Consider the following 22,476-nt stretch of genomic DNA (forward strand, 5'->3'; position numbering starts at 1 on the left):
ATAAAACAACCTGTTTTGCTGCTGCTTCTTTTACAGCCTTCCTTACCCTTCATCTCCCTTCTAGCTTTTCTTTTTTTTTTTTTTTTTTTTTTTTTTTCTAGGCAGCATTATTCCTAAACTGCTTTCCAAACTACCAGTTTCTTTTCACCCCAGCTCTTTCCTGGATATTTTTCTGTTGGGAAATCTAACTGAGATGTAGCAGGAAGCCTTCATCACACATGCTGAAAAAATGAAGAACAGATTTAAAATAATGACTTCATGCATCATGCGCAGCTCCTTTCAGCTACAACCCTAATACCTTCTCTTTTCTCATCCTAGCAGTCTCCTTACACTCTTAGATATAAGTATTTTAAAAAATTGTAACCCAACTAATTAAAAAAAAAAATACAGGTGAATTAAGCTACTAAAATATACAGTAACTGATTCCTATAAACTGAAACTTTCAGGGACAAGGGGCCTCACACAAGGGGGTGGTACTTACACACCCCCTTTGTTGCACTGATGCCAGGAGGAAAACGAAGAGCACTAACCATTTACCTTGCTACACACTTCCCGGGTAACTCCAAACTGTGAAAGGCTATTCCTACCTGCTTGGTCCTGAAGATTATCTCAGAGACAGCACCACATGCTGGAGAGCTGCAGTTCAGGCCATTCTGATGGCCTCGCATCACCTGAAGGAGCTCCTATACCTCACGGGGCTTCCTCAGACAACCAGTCCGATACTACAGATTTATGTTACCCTCTATCAAGAGGCTCTCTTACTTTACCCCTGCTTTCTCTGTACCGCAACTCCAGCTTGCAAGTCTATACACGGGCTTGTCCCTAGCCAGTGTTTATTTGCTGTGGTGCAAAGCAAGCAGGGGAAACCTAAAACAGGGTGCAAACATCTACATTAAGTTATTTCTATAGAGTAACACACCCTGGGAATATTCCCAGGCCAATCAAACATTGCCTGAGTGCCCACCTCGCAGAGAGATGGCAGTCCAGACACTTCTGGGCTTTGCCAGGGGTGTCTGTGATAATATCTGTCCTGAAGAGACATGGAAGAACGACAGGTAGCCAGCCCTTCCTGGGAAGCAGACTTTGCTAGTCCATGACACGTGAGGCTTCAGGGAGTCTCAGGGAGGAACAGAACCAAGAGTTCTGTCCTGGGGTGACCCATTTTTTGACCTATCATGAGAAACAGCACCTCACTTGCAAATGGGATCGCTGCTTGAATCTTGAAAGACCTTTGCTGTCTTTGCACACATCAGCACAACAAATTACTTAAAGACTGTTTTAAGTAGAGTTCACTCCAGTTTTGTTTCTTTGTATGCACCCTTTCAGATGGTTTGCTCAAATTTGACGGGGTTTTGGTGGAGAAGGTAGAGAGATGTGGGTGCCATAACAGGGCTACAGGAAAAGCAGAATTTTCTCTGCTGCACACACAGACTACTACTCATGTAAGTACCCTAAAAGCAGCTGGAGCCGTGAAATTTGCTCTGAAATTCAGCACTCAGAGCAGTAACTCTGCTGGCTGAACACTGAAAATCATACCAGAACAGTCTGTGGATTGGACTGTGAAAGCCAAAAGGAAAGGGGGAGACCAAACACCAGTCCATCTACGCAGCTCTCTGTCATTACAGGCCTGCTTTCAGCTCCAGCTGTGGTGATACTTTCATAGTCCTGCTCTGACAGAATCCAGAGGGGAATTTTCTCCATCCTTGTTCTGCCCTGCTGGCAAGCCAGGTGGCAGACCCAGACCAGAAAGGGGCACTGGGAGCTTACCCATGCTGCTGATTTTCAGAAGAGCCAAGCTGGACAGGTAAGCAGTGGACTGTGGCACTTACTGTCACCCTGCTTCGTGGGGTGCGTGATGGATCAGCTCAGATAGCCCCAGCACTCCAGGCACAGGCACAGAGGCTCCTCCTGAGCTGGGTCACGCAGGCACAACACTCCCGATGCACACAAGGCCTAAATAAATGCAGACAAGAAAACTGACAGCTGATGGGATAGCCTGTGCCTGCCTTCACATTTCTACCCACGGAATGGAAGGTGCTCATTAGCTTTGGCTTGACGAGCATTTGGGGTTAAACAACAAACACCAAAAATTGCAGAGTACTCGAGTATTCATGAACAGGACAGATCATTTCCTTAAACAATGCGATGAAGACAGATTTACAATTTCTATTATGATAATTATAAGTAACAAAAGATGGTATCTTTTATGAAATTAACTATTCACCATTTGTTGCTTTTGGCAGTACTTGGGTGTTTTCCTTGTTCTTTGTACAATTGTAAGTGCTCTGTGCAGAAGTAGAGAAATACATTTTGTGCAAGATTTAGGCTGTTTTTCTCTAACAATTATAGACAGACAATTATTTGATTCCTGACATTTTAGTTTCCAGTTCCTTCAGTATTTTATGTCCTGCATATGCTAGAATACAGTATCAATGAGCTTTTTTATTAGGTAACTCTTAAAACAAGCTCCCATTCAGCTGTCAAAGCAGGCACAAGAAAGCTCAGGATTAATTTCAGCTTTTTTTTTTTTTTTTTTTTTTTTTTAAATGTGCTACTAGAAAAAGGTCAAATGTGCTCACAGGAAGGCAGAGAGAACTTGTGTTTCCAGCTTGAACCTGCTTCTCCCTTTACACGAGTGACCCTTTCCTCCACCCATTCTTGTCAGGAAGAATAAATCAGAGAAGCAACATCTGCTTAAGAGGAAGAATTTTCTATATGCTTTCAATGTTGTAAAATATTCCCTCTTCCCAAAACATACTCAAGACAGTGACTTCACAGAGAAGAGGGGAGTACTTTTAACACAGTACCTGTACCATCTGTGCTACTGCAGGCAGCATTCTCAGCTGATTCCAACATAACCCTCCTCCTCTGGGGGAAAAAGTCCAAAGGTTTTCCAGCAGTACTTAATGTCCCTGCCTCACCAGGAAAACCAGTTTCACTGTTTCAAGTTTACTGGGAACACCCACTCACTTGAGGGTACTTGTATCCTCTATGCACTTTCTCCATTTATTTAGAAGGATCCATCTTGCAAGCAAGAAAAATAATCTCTCTGCTCCGTAGGGGCCTTAACACAAAGTCTTTGGCTTTCGAAAGGAAAATGCTTCCATACCCTTTCCTCTCAATACTTGAGATGTAGTCTGCACATTTTAGAAGATTCTTCACACAGTGGGTGGTGAGGCCCTGGAACATGTTGCACAGACAAGCTGTGGATGCCCCATCCCTGGAGGTGTTCAAGGCCTGGTTGAATGGGGCTTTGAGCAACCTGGTCTGGTGGGAGGTGTCCCTGCACACGGCAGGGGGGTTGGAAGCAGATGGGCTTTCGGTCCCTACCAACCCAAACCATTTTATTATTCTGTGATTCTAGCCCAGGAGAGAATTTTCCTTCCAAAGACAAAAAATAAAATTACTTGTCACAAGCTGGCAGTTACTCTTACCGTCTATTCAGGATCAATCTTCCCATTACTATGCTTTATAATAAATATCTCTGAACACATAACAAAAGAACGATCAGCTGTGGTTTGAAGACAAGCAATCTGAGCAGCTTCAGATTTGGTTAAGGCACTTCCCCCTGCATCCCCAGAACACAAACAGATGTGGAACATGCTCACCTTATAGAATACTGAGGCCTGTGATACAGGGAATTTTGGATAATAAAAAAAAGAGGAGGTGTGGGGAAAGGTAGGAAAATGGATTAGTTAAGGCACCCTGAATGCTTGATTATTCATTTGTATTATTAATGTTGCAATCTTCTTAAAATTATCTCTGTGCGTGAGGGCTACCAAAAATTAGCACAAATAACACTCACTACAGTTCAATTGCTATGATCCTATGAAAAAGCTTCTCCCCAAAACCCATAACTTGCATTAAAAATTTCACTAGCAGAGAAAACACAACTGAGTACGAAGGAAAATCTAACATGGGAAACCAACACGAGGTGTTGTTTCAGGTAACACTAGTACCAAACAGTCTCAGCATTTAAGAGGACACACTAGGAAAAAAAAATAAAATGCATTATAATTCTCATGAAGGCAATGAATATAGGGAGGTCACCATCACAGCAAACCTTTGATTACCTGCACGCAAGGCAAGACCTAGAAGATCAAGAACAAGGATGACATTCTCATCATTCCTGTCAATCTTCTCATGACTGGTTTTATTTTAATGCCTGGCAGAGTCAAGTGACATATATGGGTAACATTCCCCCTGGCAAACTAATGACACTCCTCCAGCAGAGGACTGGTAAATAGCTTCAGCTGTGCTGAAAGTCCATGTGATCATGTCATCTGTGAAGACAAAACTATTACCATTCAGGCTTTCTGCAGTATACCTCTTTTGTGCATGAGAAAGAGAGCTTCTCTTTGAAAGGAATGCAATTCTAATGTCAAAAATCAAGAATTTCTTCCCATCCAAGGATTTTTACTAAGGGAGCTCCAGTTGTAGCTTTTAGCCACATCCTTGCACTAAGTGTTTGCTAGCCAGTCACAAGCAGAGAAGCTTCTTGAAGTCTGATGTCTATAGAAAAGCTGTCCAGAGAAGAATACCCTCCTGCAGAAGCCACATTCTCAGGTAGGAGGGAGGTGGCACAAATAACAGTAATCAAAAGTTAAAATAAAATAAAATAAAATAAAATAAAATAAAATAAAATAAAATAAAATAAAATAAAATAAAATAAAATAAAATAAAATAAAATAAAATAAAATAAAATAAAATAAAATAAAGCTTTAAAAAAGTCACATAATTGCTAATAGCTAAGTTCTAATTCACTAAAATAATTTGTTAATAGCTAGGCTTCCTTGAGAGTTGAGAAATTCAACTGAAACATGCTTCATGTCAAGATGCATCTCAGACATATTTTCCCTGAACAGTTAGAAAAATGTTTGATTCAAACAAAACCTGAAAAGACTTCACGGTAGGGAATGATTTTTTTTTTTTAAATTATGTGAACTTACAAGTCTGAAATGAGCTTGAGGGAGAAAAGTGAGACAAAAAATGGAGGACTTGAAAATTTCTGAAATTATGAACTCTTTCACAAATAGCAAGAACTATCTGTAGGTCAGAGTAGCACATGTTTCAAAGTTTCCTATTTCTTCTGCAGCAGCAGCACGGAGTAATCCCTCAGAAGGGAACAATGTGGAAAATTTCCAACATCTTTACTTTGAATGTCACATGGTCTATGCATTAAGCAGAAAAACAAAAGTTGGCAAAAGCAGGTGAAGCTCTAACAGTTCCAGATTTGTTTTAGCTAAGCTGTGTAACTTGGGAATACTAAAGATACTCTACATCATATAAAAAATGCTGCATGTTTCATTCTCTTTTTTCTCAGAGTGGAAATGACAAAGTGTTCATTTTCTCCTTATCCCTCTCCCCCCCCGAAATTTCCTCAGAATTCTTAACTACGAAACTTAACTTGGAAGAATATACATTCATGAGGGATGAAGAGGGCAATTCTTCTTTCAAATGCACTTACGAAATAGTAAGTGTTCCTTGACGCTTACTAAATGTCATAAGAACAATACAAATGAAGTTCCTTTATTTTCTTAAAAAACACATCTAAGTTCCTCAGATTGTATCAGATTTTATACTTCAAAATTACTGTCTCTCTTTTTCCCCTCTCAACATATGCTCTCAAAAAGTACCAATGGTAATTACAAATGATTAAGCTGAGATTGCGATGTGATTCCACATTTATCCTATGGGTTATGTCTAACATTCGACTCAAAAGAAGGTTTCACTTACATAAAATACAACTTTCTAAAGTAACATAGTCAGACTAGCCCTGAAATGTGTTGTCCTTGATGCAATATTATTGTGTTTTCATATAAATTTACAATTGCATACATGTTTTTGGAGAAGAAAACTTTAGAGGCATTCTTAAATATGCGAATGATGATTTTATTATTCATTTGAAGAGTTTTGTACATCACACAGAGCTTAAGTGCATGACTATAAAAATTAATCACTATCCTCCTTTATTTTTTTAAATCACAGAAAAGCTGAAGAGCTGAGCAACTTACACAGACGTGATAGTACTTAGATTTTCTGAGGTCTTGACAACACTACGTATCTCATAAATCTCCAAGTAGAGAACTGCAAATTCCACCAGACACAGAGGCCCTATTAAAGTATACTTGTAAGTATCTTTGCAGAGTCCTTTTTCTTCTCACATTACATGATACACTTACATTTACAGTTCTGAGCTGCCCAATCATTTCAGCCTGTTCTGTACTTCCCACAACAGACACAGGCAACTGCAGAAACCCTTCTGAGTCCCCTTTTCTCCCCAGACAAAGTCAGACCATCAGGAAAAGTCTATCAGATTGTGTAAGTATCTTCTCAACATCTATATGTAAACAGAAGTCATCAGACCTTCAGTAAAGGCAGTATTTCCTTCAGGATAACAATGAACAGCTTTTGTGAGAGATGTTAAGAGCCAGTATGTTCAATACAACACTCCAGTGTAATACCTTCAGAGATTAAAATACAACATTAATGCTTGCTGCAACAGTATTTATGTGTAGTCAATAGGCTCAATGAATAGGAAATAGAAGTGATTTATTGCAATGAGTCAATATCAGACAAACAGGTATTTAGAAGTCCAGTTTGTTATGATTTTATTTAAACAAAACAAAGGTTTAATGTTTTCATGCAATATTTGCACTTAAATTATCATGACAAAGAGCAGAAGTAGTTAAGGAATGCACTAATTATAGACCTTAGTGAACATACAAAAAACTCAGCATTATAGGTTATACAAAGTAAAGAACATCTTAAATACTTTCCCAAAATACTGCAGCAGCCGCAACACAGTGATATGCCTTACAAGGGCATAGGAATGTAATTTAGAAATCACATGGGAACTACCCATTTCCTTTAATTTCACAAACAAGACAAAAGCAACATTCAACTCCACACAATGATTTTTCAAATAATGTCTATACAGTACCTTGAGTTTTATCCAAATAGTAAAAGTTAGACATGTTGTTTATTTAGTAAACAATTATGTGGTAAACCTCTATTACATTTTTCCTTGGTTTTACCTGGAGTAGCCATGTTATTTAAAAGTGGGCAGGTTTGGCACTTTTATACTGATGTCGCCAATATTAATATTTCTTGGGATCTCTGGCAGATTCATATTCTTTACAGCTGAAACAGCCCGGGCTGGAGCTCCTGCTAAACCAGCCTGTGTACAAAGCGAGGAAAAATGTAAGTCAGGCAAAGTTGGTTACGAAAAGATTCAATAGCAGTGTACACAGACAACTAACTTTCCCAGTATTTCCATGGTTTTACACAATTAGAAAGACCAGATGGTAATTGTGTTTGGAATGAAATGGGTTATTTGGAAATATTAAACCAGAAAGAGAAAACAGTTCACACGTTCCTTTTTATATGGTAAAACATGTAATGTCAACTTGATGGAAAAGTATGCAGAGAGGAATAAGAGGGCTCATCCACGTGTGTGCAATATGCAGGTTATTGAAGAGACAATGTCGAGGTACTTAAGTTCAACGTGCTGTCTTTGTCTCTTGCCTATTCTAAGAGTTCATGTGGTTTGGAGTTGACCGATATTGGTTACAGGTTCAGAATATGTAACCTCAAAGTAGCAAGTTACTGAAAGCCAGTTGAACCATATTACATATCAAAATGCAAACAAATATGAGGTAATTCAAGGTGGCTTAGCCTGAAATGAAAAGGGTGAAAACCTTGCATTTCTGGATGATAAGGAGCATGTAGAAAGATTATTTCTCTAGACCAAATGATGTAATCTGTTACCCTTCGTAATTATTTGCTAACATATCTGCAGCCTTTAGGCACACAGGAGCATTATATAATCTGATTATGCCAAATTAAGTACTGTACTACCTACTTTGTAATAAATTCCTCTACTGCAGTTTCTCCATTTAAAGCTATAGTTCTACTTCATAAATATACAAATTTAGCAATATAGAAGTTTGTTACTGACTTCCATTCAGTTCTGCCTTTTAGATAAAATAACTGTGCAGTTTACACACTACAGCTTATTACTGAAGTACTAAGAAAGATGATTTCTAACTTGTAAGTCTGAAGACATACAGAACATGATCATTCCCAACTGTTTCTGAAGAACAGCTTTCAAAGCTTCCTTAGTTTAAGGACTGTTAAAGACCAAAAACTGTTTGATATTTGATACTGTGTAGAAAAGGTAGCACTCATTAAAAATTTGGAATTGTTTCTTCTAGAAGTCCAAATTCACTAAGTATATTTAGGATTAGCTCTGTGGCATTATTTCAGACTTGCCACTGAAGTGCAGAAGTCTTTTTTTTCTTGCTAAAAAAATATAAATAAAATAAATTAAAAATAAAAAAGTTAAAGCCTGTAAGATCTTTAAAGCAAAACTAATAGTTGCAGAAATTCCGTGAATAAGTAGGGGAAAAAAAAAGGACTTTTTATTTTTGTTTTAAAAGTAGGCTTAAAAATATTTGCAAAAGATAAAACACAATAAAGTGAAACGATCTTCAAAACTACTGTGGTTTTACATTGTGGCATCTGACAGGTCAGTAAAAAAGGGGAGAAATACAAGAAACAAAGCAACATGCTAAGAATTGGTAAAAAAACAAACAAACAAACAAACAAACAAAAGAAAAGCCTAACAACCCTGTAGAAATGGAAGGTCTTTCATTAAAAGTGATTTTACTTAAGGGAGTCAAAGACTGAAGAAATCAGTGCACTCGTGCATAAAATAATTCTGAGCCAGAAACACAGCATTTCAACGGGAGAATATTCTGGAAAAAGTTTATATCATATTTGATTAATTAGTTTTTGTAGATTACTGCTTTTAGTATAACCTTTTCATATTCTCAATTTTCGCTGAAATTCATTGTAATTACAGGGTATATTTAGACAGAGGAGAATATTTTAATTCTGATGTGTACACCTGCACTAATACACAAAAGGAGGTGGACACCTCATACACTCCTCAGAGAACAAATCTACTATTTGAAGGCTATGCACAACTACTTTTCCCTTTTACTACTCTCTTAATAAAGAAACAACATATAGCCAAATTAACATAAAGTTTCCACCTTAAATCCTACTTAGAGTTCTGCTGTAGTCTTTTCTCCCCTCCAAAAAGATAACCCATAGTCAAAATAAAACCTATTAAAGTTTCTGACTTTGAGCTAACCCACTTATGTTATGTGGAAAGGCTTAAGCATCATAAATCCCTAGATGTTAGCCACAGGAGGATTCCTGGTACTAGGAACAGAGACCAGATAGCCGTGAGTCATCTGTTACAAAATCCCCCCTGCCAAAGACTCCTATGTGCTACATGCCAAAGTTTTGAAAGGCAGGTGGGGGTATAGGAGAAAGCTCCAGAAATCTTCTGTCTCTTAATGCAACCAAGTAATTTGCTCTCACTTCTGCCCTTCACATAATCCAAATTATCCCTTCTCAGCTGTATGGCTAACTACAACTAGAAAGGCGGAAAAAATTAATTTTAAAGCCTCTTTTTCCTTGGTTTCCCTTCATGTCACCAAGTGTTATGCACTTCTGAGGCCGTTTCAATTCCAATCCCTTCTTGAAGGGGAATGTATGGACCTTATACTAGTAGTATTAAGAAAAGTACATGTCCATAATCCACAACCCTTAATCTGCAATATCTTAAAGATGCAGCATTAGATACTGCAATTTCTTGTTATTTAACATGTTCAAAAATGGTGCAGAAGATATGTAGATGTTTGTCAGTATCTTTTCCTGTTTGAGAACTTAGAGTTATTAATTTTAAATGAAGAGTAAATACCAGTGAATTTTTATCAGATAAACCAATAAATGCATTTCCTTTTTATTTGGTTCTACCTTTTAAATTCTATATTCAGTAATTGAAGAAAAAATCTTGAAGAAAAGCCAAAAATGGGGCAATGTAAACTGTTTTCCATACAGAAGATGAAAATACTAATAAAGTAGTAACAAAAGCAATGAGTTATACAATTTGTAACTGAAAAAATGGGAAACCAGAAAAATACCATAAGTGATGGACATGGTCCACACAAACAGGCATGGCTGGCAATTCAAAAGAGAGATGCCTTCTAGGTGACTAGGATGGAGATTCCTCACCCTATTTTAATGAAAGTTAATTATTCTTAATGGACAAATAGAAGTTTTAGTAGAACTCGTCATTATTTTTACCTACCTGCAGCTATCCTCTTTACACAGACTTACAGTCCCTGCCTCCCGCCCCAATGGCATAGGACACAATGGAGACACAATTGAGAATTATTCAAAATACCACAATTGACACATTGCCCTTCCACCCCCCTATGTAGTCACGACTTCCAACAGTCACATTTCATTAGGATCACTTGAATCAGGATCAACAAAGATCCCTTAAAAAAGTACTAGGAATTTCAGTTTACCTCTTTTTTTTTTTTTTTTTTGCCAGCAAGGTTGTCTTTCACTACCACATACTGGAGTAGAGAATTTCAAACTATTACAGTCTCTTCTCCCGTGATTCTCTATATTAAGTGGTTTTGTATCAATGTATAGGTAATATGCACAGCAGAATGCTGTTTATTAAAACTAATGTTGATCATACAAAACATAACAGTCATACTGTATTTTGAAGTCAGAGCAGTTTGTAAAAAATATCTAATAAAATGACTGAAAACTACTTAAACTTCAAAACTGGATAGTGAATAAATTATTTCAAATGCGATTGCATTCCTTTTTAGCATGTCAAACAGAGAACTAGTATGTAGTCTGCCATTAATCATCTTTTAGAGCAGGTGAACTGTATCTACAAACACAACGGTTCTACATGAAATATTTCCAGACCACTGTGCTTTAAGCAGTTTTATAGAGGTACCTGATTAAAAGAGCCATCATTGTAACACTGCATTGGACATGTTTCAACTGCCTTTATTATAAAATAATTCAGTAAGTAACTTGGTGAGGTGCAAAGAAAAAACCGTTTCACTTGAAAAAAAATCAAAACACGCAAGCTTTAAACATGCAGTGAATGATGAGTAGTCTGTCACAGCCAGCAAATGACTTAAGCAAGTGAAAATGATACTTCTTAAGACACATTAATGAATTTTCAGAAATACAGTACGAATTGCATACAGCTGGTATTACAAAGAGCCAATAAATCAGATTTTTTTTTTTTTGCCACAGCTGCTTTGTATTCTCAATTTCATTTCTTATCAAAGTTGTACTTGAATCTTGAAACACTCCATATTATCTTTTTAGGTTCAGTTACTGCACAAAATTATTGCAAACATGTTCATACGCTTTTAGAGTGAAAAAGCAATTCTATAAATGCAAAACAACGATGCTATATTAAAGATTGAAATAGATGAATTTAATAACAGAACTTATTCTAGTGGTCCTAGTCTATCAAGTGAGAAATATGAACTGTTGTTAGTTTACTTAGGTCATTTTTTATTACTGTAAGAATCAATTTCCTTTGTTGTTATGATCACCGTTTCTTATAATATCCCAGCGGTAACATTACATGAAAGTAACCCCCAAAACATTGTTTTATTAAAAAAAAAAAAAAAAAAAAACTCATATCATTTGGAAAGAAGATTAGAAGATTACATATCACAAATTTAGTTAATGTGTATATACCAAAAAAAAAAAAAAACAAAAACAGGAAAAGGGAAAAAAGATTCAGACTGCCATCCCAAGCAACTCTACACAGAGCTAGCTACCAACAAAACAAACGTGAAAATATATAGCTTACTGGAAAACAAAATAATTCAGGCTAAAGCTTTGCAAAAGAAGCTTTTCCAGATATACTGGAGGTACAAGGACCTCTCTGCTGCTGGTGTTTCATACTAATACTTCTTTCCAGAACAAGTATGACTTCAAAGCAGCAGGGTTATGAAAGAATGAAAAGATGCAATACATAATATAAAGGAATGATCATGTCCCCTGCTTATGAGGTTAAATAAATGAACATAATTAGAGAAAAAACAAAATGAAGTCTGCAAGTATATCAAAATGAGGCCAAACAGATAAGAAGACTTAAGACGTACTCTTAGAAATTTTAAGCACTTGAATCACAAAGAGTAATGGATGGGAATGATTAATTATTTGTTTGTTTGTTTTTCATTGCCAGACCCAAAAATAAAAACAGAACATGGGTGAGCAGAACAGAGAAAAAAAAAAAAAAAAAAGAAAAGAAGTAGCTTTGCACAAATAATAATAAAAAAAAAAAACTGAAATCAAGCTCCCTACTGTTACAATGAAATACGGATTATATGTTACAAGTGTTGACATATTAGGCAGAGGAAGGTCATTTCCTTGATTTTCTTCATGTGCCATAACAAATCCAAATTTATGTAAAATATTTCATACTACCCAAAAATATTTTAGCTAATGCTATAAAACTTACTGCTAGTAAAACCAATTACAGAACTGTATTTTCTAAGTTTTAAAGTAAGGTATTATATTACCTTTTTTCCTGGAAAAATCATGTAAAAAGACAAGAGCAAAGCTATTTATAAATTAAATAAACTTCATCTCCTTAAGAGTCTAGCTATTTAAACTACCTACAGTTCAAATACATAGATACTTAAAATGAATGGAAATGAAGTTTGAAATAGTGTAATTAACATTGACCGACATTCAAACGGCTGAATTCAACTAAATGTTTCAAATAGCAAATGACAGGGGGACAATGACCATAAACTGAACCTTAAACATATATTTTCCTCCTCCTTTTTCAATTCCTCATTAACATTCATGTTCAGTGACTGGGGTTACCAAGGTATCTTAAACCAAAATCCAGTGATTCATGGCAAGGGTAGTAAACGTACATCTGAAGTTTAGTACAAGCTTACTGCCCTTTTCATTTTATGTTTGACACACTTAGTAATTGAAAGAACAATTTTGGTATTTCTACATCACCTTTATAAACTATACTGAAAAATTTATTTCACATGTATAAAACTGTTTGGATCTGTTTGTTTTCTTTTTAAGTTCTGTTTACCTGAAACTTACTCTGAAACTTCACTTCTCTTTGCAAGCAGGTAAGTTGTTTGTTTTCATCTGGAAGTATTAAGTTGTACTAAGCAAGACATTTCTTACCTATGTTAGATTTTTTCAATTAGGAAGCTATATTGACTATATCATCACATTCTATTTTGCTAGCTGTGTGTTCAGTTTCTATTAAGATCAGTTTTGCACCTTTTTTAAAAAAATCATACAAGTTCATATTTCTTTGTTTCTTAAACAATGATACAAAGAAAAGTTAAATTCTAAAATGCAGGAAGAGAAATAAAAGAAAAAATATGATGTCAATGGAAAGCTAGTAAAATACACTATAGCCAATAAAAAGATGAGGGAGCTACAAGAAGAAACTAGCACAAAAAGTAGGCTACAAGGACTAGTATGGGTATTTTTACACATAATTTTTGAGTCTGGCCTACATAATTTATTGCCTTTGACATCATTTTGCTTTCCCTTTTTGTTAAAAGTACATTTTTTTCTCAAAGTCAGCAATACCTTTGTCTACCTGTCCTGTCTGGGAGACTGAAAGATAAAGGTCTGTAAGAGAGAAGAATGAAAGAGCTAGAAAAGATCAGGAGGTTCGGAAAAAATGAGGTCCAACTTAAAAGTCTAAATCACAGGCAGTTGAACACTCCAAATAGAGAAAAGGTAGCCCAGGTTTACCTACAATACTTCCAGAAGCTCTGGATAAAATCCCAATGACCCCTCTCCCATAAATTCCCTCCCTTAATCACAACGATCCTTTGGCTTTAGAAAGGTTGACCAGAAATCCATTCACAGATAAACACTAAACTTTAAGGTAGGGAGATACAGTAAAGACATTTTTGCAGGGTACAAATACAATTTCCCTCTTAGCTCATCCACGCTACTTAAAGAGCTGAATCAGAAATCAAAGCTAGGGATTCAATCACAGTGATATAAACAAATAACCTCTGTTGAAAGGATTAATTAATACTTTGAATGGATAACATTGTTCAAATATTCGTGAATTAAACAAACACATTTTTTCTCACTTGCTAAATCCCAACTGAAAGCTTATTTAGAAACCTAATATAAAACTAATCAAATACTCAATGTCAAATGGCTGGATTTTGTGTATCAAAGGAAAGTTGGGTGGACACACTGCAAAATTTAGAACACTTCTGTAAATGGAGCTTACTTACAATTTCATTAGATTCACCGTTTCAGCTGGCAATTCAAAAAGGCAATTCAAAATTCAAAAAGCAATTCAGCCTCAACACAGATAAGTTATAGATGCCACAACCATGACTGCAGTTGAAAAAGTGGAACAGAGTAAAGCTTGAATGCTGTGGCACAGGTGGCAGTCCTATGAACTACAGCTGATATAATAATAATTTGTTTTTAAAATAAATTTTCTTTCTGATGAAACAAAACTAAGAGGATCCACTAGTTTTGATTTCTTAGTGACCAGCAATCAAAAATATTATTAATGAAGTTATTACTGTTTTTGATTTACACAAACTGGATTTTCCTCTATCTTCTATCTAAATACATGTTTAGGAAAGACACTGAAAGATTTACAATCTTGATCAAAGAGACAAAAGGAAAAGAAATATCAATCAGCAAATTTCTGAGAATATCCATGAAACAACCAATTAATGAGCTACAGAGATATTTATCAGGTATTGCGAACTATCACAATAACTGTTATATTTGAGAAGAGACAGTCACTGAACTAAAAAAAACATTTGTGGTAAGCAGATTGTGAAATGTTCTACTCCATCCCAGTCACCAAGTGTTTCAATTTATTACTGCTACTTCTTTACCTTCCATAATTCATCGCCGAATGTGAAAGAATAAATTACTATTTGCTATTTTCCCTGCTTATGCTCTGAGTTCTCCATGTTTTTGTTGTTGTTTTTTTGTTTGTTTGTTTGTTTGTTTTTTAACCTTCTACCATCTGATTTTCTTCTAAAAGTACCTTAACAGAAAGAATGACTTACTGATGGATAATGGAAAACAGCAAAAATTGCAGCTGGCTGCACTGAATTTATATGTTTTGGATGCCTAATGAGAGACTGGTTTATAGTTGATTCGGTGATAGAATGCATATAATTAAGAAAAACCTTCTTCATTAAATGCTTTTAGGTGAAACTGATTTTGTGCATAACACAAGGTAGAACATACTTGCTTAGTAAATTCAGCTTTTGGGACACTACACTACTCTTCCATCAATATATAAAAAATATATGTATACAGAAATTATTCAAATACAGCAGTAATTCATGAGAATAAATCCAAGTATTCGTCTCTATGAACAACAACTCATTCTGAGTTTGAGAAAGTGGTAAAATGAATGTACTGAATATCTTCATTATCTGTAATATGATCTTTCTGGATGTGTACTGCCATGCACAATATCCTATCAAACTGCTTTTTCCTGCTTTTCACAGTGTTGTCCTGTTCTTGGGAACAGTTTGGAAGTTGTGTAAAACAGACAATTAAATGTATCAAAACACTCAAGATGATGCAGTGTGAGATTGCAGAATTAGGAGAACAGTATACATTTACCCCAAAAAAGCTGAAGAATTAATTTCTCTCTGCTTTACAAGATGTACTTGAGTTAAAACTAGGAAGCTCTCTGTGTCTTCCCCACAAATGTCATTTAGTTCATATTTATGCCACCTGTAGTACTTCAATCCACTCAGCTGACCTCAGCTTTAGAACAAGTCTCCAATTCAAGCAAAAGTTGGTTTACAAATTTGAAAAAGCTTTGAAAGTCAGATGATATGTTCTTCTGATATGTTCTCTCTGTTATCAGTAAGAATCACAGTCTTACTACTAGCATTTTAGCTTACATGACAAGTCTGATGATGTTTAAAAAAGTAGCATTCTGTCTCATAGCTAAAATAATTTTAAAATCCCTTCTCTTTCTAAATTTCTCTCCTAAACATTCAACAGTATTAAAGACAAGCATTTTAATATCCAGATTTGCACACTCCAAATCTTGATGTGGAATTACAGGTATGTCTTATCACTGTTCCACAAGTGTATATCTTTTCCACTTAGCAAGTGGAAAAGAGATTTCCACAAGTTATGCAAGTATACCTTGCTAAGACTAATATGGGTATGTAGAGAATTCCATCTTCTCACTAGAATCTACTCAACCAATGACCAAATGTTCAGATTATCAATATAACAGAATTCATATCAACTTCAAAGGGCCTAAAAGTGGGCTTTACTTTCTATCAAGTCCATCTAACTCCAATTTACTTTATCGTGTCACAGTGTTTTTGTGACACTAAATACAATTCCATTTATTTCAGCTGCCAGAAGCAGACAGGAATATGTTGTCTACATACTTTGGTTCTTCTAATTTCAACTATTATAGTCATCAGTGGTTTCCAACAAAATAAGTATACTGGAAATAAAATGCTTTCTGCAGAAGAAACTTACAGAACTACAGATGTATCCCAATAGCAATGACAGGCACTGCTATTAGATACAGATAGCAAAAACTAAACAGCTAATCTTTTAAGCAATTATTACTTATAATGAAACGTACAATACACTAACTTAGTGATACACTGTGAATTTTTAGCATTATAAGCAAGCAGCTCTATATAGTTTGCTACTGAAGAACAAGCAGCATTACAAAGCATGCATTTACTACAATCATGTTTTTAGTTTAGATGCTACATAGTGCTGCTTCATTCTTACCTCAGATTTCTCCAGTTTATTTTGAGCATCAATCTGAGTGACAATTTCATTCATGTTGGTCTCCAAAACCATTCCACCCATGACCATTTCAGCCAATATATTATGGACCTAAAAAAGAACATAGGAAAAAATTTAAATGTCAAATACATATCTGGACAAATGATGCCTAGGTTCATCAATCCAGGAACACATATATTCTGTAAATAAATTAAGATAATTTCTTTAAAACAATTTGGGACAAAAAGCTCATAACCTGCTGTTTGTTTCTGCAACATCCTCTTTGCTCATAGTTCTTTTACAATCTCATAATCTACCCCACTTTGCTTATCAATGCTAGGAGAAGAAACTGTCATTCATCTTTCTTTCAGTATGTGTCTTCTGTCCAAGCACTATGAACAAAAGCTCTAATTAGCAGCATAAGTTCTACAATATTAACAAATTGGTCACAGTTGTGTAAAAACTACTTTGGGCTACATCTATGAAGGACAAGAGATTGAGTGATGTTCACCCATGACTACCACGACTAGGCTCAGGAACGGCTGTAACTCAACTGAACACACACACCACAAATACAAAGATGTCGGTATCTAGGATGGGGATTGACAGCCTGGACCCAAACTGAAAGACTGAATAAACCAATTGGAGACATTAATGAAATTGCTATGTCTAAAATTCCTCTTCCCTGTAACCCTGATTTCAGAACGAGAGCCTTGGTTCACTAATCTCTGCTTTCGCATACTTTCTACTAAAACTTGAGTTCATTTATAATGTAAAATAGTGCAATCCCAAAAATTTCCCCTAAATTGTCACCAAAACTTCAACCTTGGATATAGGGAGAACAGACTTCAAGCTGCTCAGAGAACTAGTTAATAAGGTCCTCTGGGAAACTGCTTTTGAAGGCATGGGGGTCCATCAGTACTGGTCAATTTTTAAGTAAAAGCACAGGAACGGGCAATTTCAAATTGTCAGAAATCAAGCAGGCACGGGTGGTCTGGCTGAGCAAGGATCTTCTTCTAGAGCTTAGTCAGAAAAGGAAAGTGTATAGCCACTGGAAGTGAGGTCAGGAAACATGAGAGGACTAATAAGACACTGTTCGCCTTTGAATGGAGAAAATTCACGTGGCCAAGGTTCAATTAGGGTTGGCCAGTACTGTGGGGAACAACGAAAAGGATTTTTTTTGTTGTTGTTGTTTTTAATATGTTAACAGCAAAAGGAGGACCAGAGAAAACATTCATTGCTCTGATACTTGATGAAGATGGTCACCTCACAAACAATTTGGAGATGTAGACAAAGCTCAGACATTTAATGCCTTCTACACCTCTGTCCTCAACACCAATGATGAGCTCGGGTATACCAAGTGCTCTGAGCTGGAGGACCGTGACTGCAGTAACAACTCCCAGCCAAGCCCAAACTTGTGCAGGACTTGCTGCTCCTGCTGGATGCATGAAAGTCTATGGGGACTGATGGGATTCATTGCAGGGTACTCAGAGAGCTGGCTGATGTCATTGCAAGACCTCTCTCCACTATTTTTCAATGGTCTTGGGAAGCTGGAGAGGTCCTGGTTGTCTGAAGGCTGGCAAATATTGTTCCATTTTTCAACAAGGGCAGGAAAGATCCTGGTAATTACAGGCCTGTAAGTCTCACTCTAGTGTTTGGTAAAATTATGGGGAAAATTATTTTGAGACTTATTGAAAAACACCTGAAGGGCAATTGCCCACAGCCAGCACAGCTGAAACATGCGAAGTTTCTGCTTAACAGCCTTAAATTCTTTTATGAAAAGGTTGATCTAGTTGATCAAGAGAAGCCAGCAGATGTCACTTTTTGGATTTCAGCAAAGCTTTCGATACTGTTACTAGCAGTATCCTTCAGCACAAAATGTTCAGTTAGATAAAAACATAATATATGATGGGGTGATCAATTGGCTGATGGGTTTGGCTCAAAGGGTCATAGTAAATGGGGTTACACCTGGCTGGCAGCAAGTCGCTAGAGTGGTTCCCTAGGGCTCCATTTTAGGGCCAGTTCTCTTTAAAGTTTTCATAAATGACTCAAATGTAGGACTAGAAGGTGTTTTCAGTAAGTCTGCAGATGTCACTAAATTGGGAGGAGCTGTTTACTCCCCTGAGAGCAGACAGGCCTTGAAGAGGTATCTTGACAAATTAGAGAGCTTAGCAATCACAAACAGTAGAACAAGTGCCATATCCTGCATCTAGGATAGGGCAATGCTGGCTGTATGTAGAGCCGGAGGGAAGAGAATCTGGACAGCAGCCCTGAAGAAAGAGATCTGGACACTTCGGTTGACAGCAAGTTGAAATAAGCCAGCAGCATGCCCTGGCAGACAGAAGGGCCAACCGCATCCTGAGGTGCATCAGGCACAGCACTGCCAGCTGTTTGAGGGAAAGGATTGTCCTGCTCTGCTCTGTACTGGTACAGTCTCACCTCAAGTACTGTGTGAGGTTTAGGGCACCACAGTTTAAAAGAACAAAAAGCTGTGAGAGAACATCCAAAGGAGGGCTACAAAGATGATGAAGGGTGTGGAGGGGAAGATGTATGAGGTGTGACTGAGATCCCTTGGTTTGTTCAGCCCAGAGCAGAGCAGGCTGAGGGGAGGCCTCATGGCGGCCTGCAGCTCCCTCACGAGGGGAGCGGAGGGGCAGGCGCTGAGCTCTGCTCTCTGGGGACAGCGACAGGACCCGAGGGAACGGCATGGAGCTGGGACAGGGGAGGGTCAGGCTGGGGGTTAGGGAAAGGGTCTGCATCCAGAGGGTGCTCGGGCACTGGGACAGGCTCCCCAGGGAGCAGCACTAAGTCTGTCACAGCACGAAGTCTGTCAGAGTTTAAGAAGCATTTGGACAATGCTCTCAGACACATGGTCTGATTTTTGGGTGGGGCTATATAGAGCCAGGAATTGGCCTCAGTGATCCTTGTGGCTCCCTTCAAGCTCAGGATATTCTATGATTCTGTAATTCTGTGTTTCTGAAGACATGGAACATATGATCACTTTTCTGAGATAAACACATCGTACCTGATACTTCAAAGCATAACTACGCTATTATTTTGGATATGCATGAAGTTTTCCCATGAATTAAAGGTAAATCTCTAAATCAAAGATGTAAAGATGAGTTGAGGGTAATATATTAAAAACCACCACACTTCCTGCTTTTGTGCCATACCTCATAAGTATATTTCAGAAGAAAGCAGCTCTCTTCTGTCTATTGCTGCTAAGTAAAGATTTAAGAATCAAATATTTGTTAGAAAGGCTAAAAATCCTTAATAAACCACTCACTTCACTCCTAGTATGTATGTATTCCTCACAACATACCAAAATGGTAAGCATAATATGAAAGTGATGCTAAGCAATCAGTTCTCCTGGTTTGCAATGACGTGAATTTAAAGATTTTCTAGCATCACAATCAGAAAAGATACAAACATGGTAATCTAGCATTAATACATTCTTCACTGACAATCCAAATGCATTGAAAAATGACATCAATATTTACTTCCTTTTATTGAAGACTCATTTTTACTTATTGTATAAAGAAAATGTACAGCCCTAAACAAACAGGAGTTAGCATACACATTGCATGGGCTACCTACAATACTGAACACTTACGTGAAGTTGCATTTGGCTACAGATTTGCAAAGAATGATTTCATAGACAACTCATGAAAGATACAACTCATTCAACAGAATCAACAGAAAAAGAAACTGCTCTTTCAGTCAGTTCTCAATTTTACTCATAGAGAAGGCTTGATAATATAAGTTGATGAGGTAAAATACTGACTTAAGATATTGTTAGTATGAAAAACAAAATATCAAAGATATTAATATGGAAACCATGATAAACACACAATATTAAAATTGATACAGATATAGCTTTTTTTTTTTCCCTTAGCATGTTAACAATAAGTAACACAGAGCATGTTTAGAAAACACTACATCTGTGCCACTGGTGGTGGTCATAAAGCCTGTCCACTTTAAAGTGGTCTAGCAAAAGATGATACAGAATCAGAGTTCTAAGTCTGTCAGTTTGGTGCTGTCCCCCCCAACATCCTCCACGACATCCTTATCTTGAAATTGGAAAGACATGGGTTTGATAGCTGGACCACTGAATGGGTAAGGAATTGGCTGGATGGTTGCATCCAAAGAGCTGCAGTCAACGGCTCTATGTCCAAGTGGAGATCAGTAGCGAGTGGTGGGACTGGTACTGTTTAACATCTTTCAGTGACAGGGACAGTGGGATCTAGTGGACCCTCAGCAAGTTTGCCAATGAGACCAAGATAAGGCCTGGGGGTTGGAGTTAGATGATCTTTAATGCCCCTTCAAACTCAAACCATTCTATGGTTCTATGAATGTAGTTATATTTCAATCATTTACTAAGCAAGTATTTTTCACATATTATGTAAATAGTGTTGTTGTTTTTTCCTAGTTTCTGAATGTCCATTGTACAGACTTATGGTAGGACTAATACATAATTCATGTCTCCCTAAACAAGTCAGGGAGAAATTTTCAGGTTAGTCTTACATAAGCCCAGCATTAACCAAATATTAAATTGTTCTTTTCCTTCTCTCAACAGAAATACAGCATAACAGTGTAAATACCATCACTTACTATTGCATATTATAGACCTGAATTATATTTTCTTTTTTAAAGTATACGTGGCTCTAAAACAGCAAATACAGTCCCTACCTTTTGACTTTAGAGAAGTACCACACATTTTGCTCTCTTTGGCAGAGCTGGTGATATCAAGAAAGAAATTCCACTGTAACTTTAGCCCAAATGCATATCCTTAAAATTCAGACACTATTCGCTTTAAAGCCAAGGAGGGTGGAAGCAAAACAGTATTTTCATCATTGAAGAATACATTTTAATGTCGCAGGCACCTGAAACTGCATTGTTAAGTACATGAGAAACTAAATTCCAGCCTACATCCTGGTGAGGAAATGAAATTTAATTTCCTCTTAATATTCCTGAAATCTTTGGTAAGTTCTAGAACTTGGCCCTTCTTCTAAAGCACGGGAGTAACTCATATATATTTCTGACAGAAGAGGGAAGAAAGGACACCTTTTATTTTGCTAGTCAGCAGAGAACTTCACAGAAGCAATGGAAGTCTAGCAGAACAGAACAAAAACACAAACGAGCAGGTCTTGGTCTTTTCAGATTTTTCATTACTGTTTAAAAAAAAAAGTCGTAATATTACTACAAAAATATCTCTTCTCAGACAATTTGTTTCAAACAGCTTACTGATATGACATCCTCAGACGTCAAACGCTGAAATAAAAATTGAATTTCATATCAAATCTCCAAAACAACCAAAGACAGTGAGTATCTGATCTTGCTTTTACAAATGATCTGGTTTCTCTGCAGTAGATTACAAGTAGATTTAAAAAAATAAGTCTCATTCAATCATGCCAGTTTTGGTGACTATTTTTGCCTCCTAAAGTACAAAGGTAAGTAATTGCAGTCCTGTCAGTAATAATAAAGATATTTTTTTTTTTCTTCTAGAGTGCTACCATGGTAAATAAGCAATGCAATAGGCTACATTTAGAATACTGTGTCCAATTCAGGGAATAGCCAGTGCAAGAAATACATTGTTACATGTAAGTTGGAGTCAATTCAGCAAATTATTATTACTATTACGTAATTCTAAGAATGAAGAAGATGAGCCATTTTTCTAATTTGTAAAGAAAAAAAAATGCTTCTTGAACACACAGTCCACTTACAAAAAGATGCAGCCCAATTGTAACAACAAACCATGGCAACTGCTGCATGACACAGAGAAAGAATTTCACTTAAAAGGTTAGGCGAATG

The 22,476-nt window shown here is 36.7% G+C and overlaps 1 protein-coding gene across 2 annotated transcripts in view; it reads right to left on the bottom strand.

Moving 5' to 3' along the window:
• Window positions 1–5,877: 5,877 nt before the first annotated feature.
• The window catches only part of AP3S1 (adaptor related protein complex 3 subunit sigma 1), a 34,355-nt gene continuing 17,756 nt past the window's right edge, over window positions 5,878–22,476 (bottom strand). The window contains exons 5-7 of one of the 2 annotated variants that reach the window (XM_082783525.1): window positions 16,669–16,776; window positions 7,038–7,180; window positions 5,878–6,464 (exon numbers count right to left, since the gene is read on the bottom strand). In XM_082783525.1, the coding sequence (XP_082639651.1) occupies window positions 7,052–7,180; window positions 16,669–16,776 (237 nt within the window). In that variant the 3' untranslated portion in view covers window positions 5,878–6,464; window positions 7,038–7,051. Of the gene's footprint in view, window positions 7,181–16,668; window positions 16,777–22,476 lie in introns of both variants that reach the window. The other variant, XM_082783524.1, reaches the window with a different exon arrangement.

This window comes from Aythya marila (genome assembly GCF_965140915.1).
Source record: "Aythya marila genome assembly, chromosome: Z".
In the NCBI taxonomy this organism is placed as follows: domain Eukaryota; kingdom Metazoa; phylum Chordata; class Aves; order Anseriformes; family Anatidae; genus Aythya; species Aythya marila.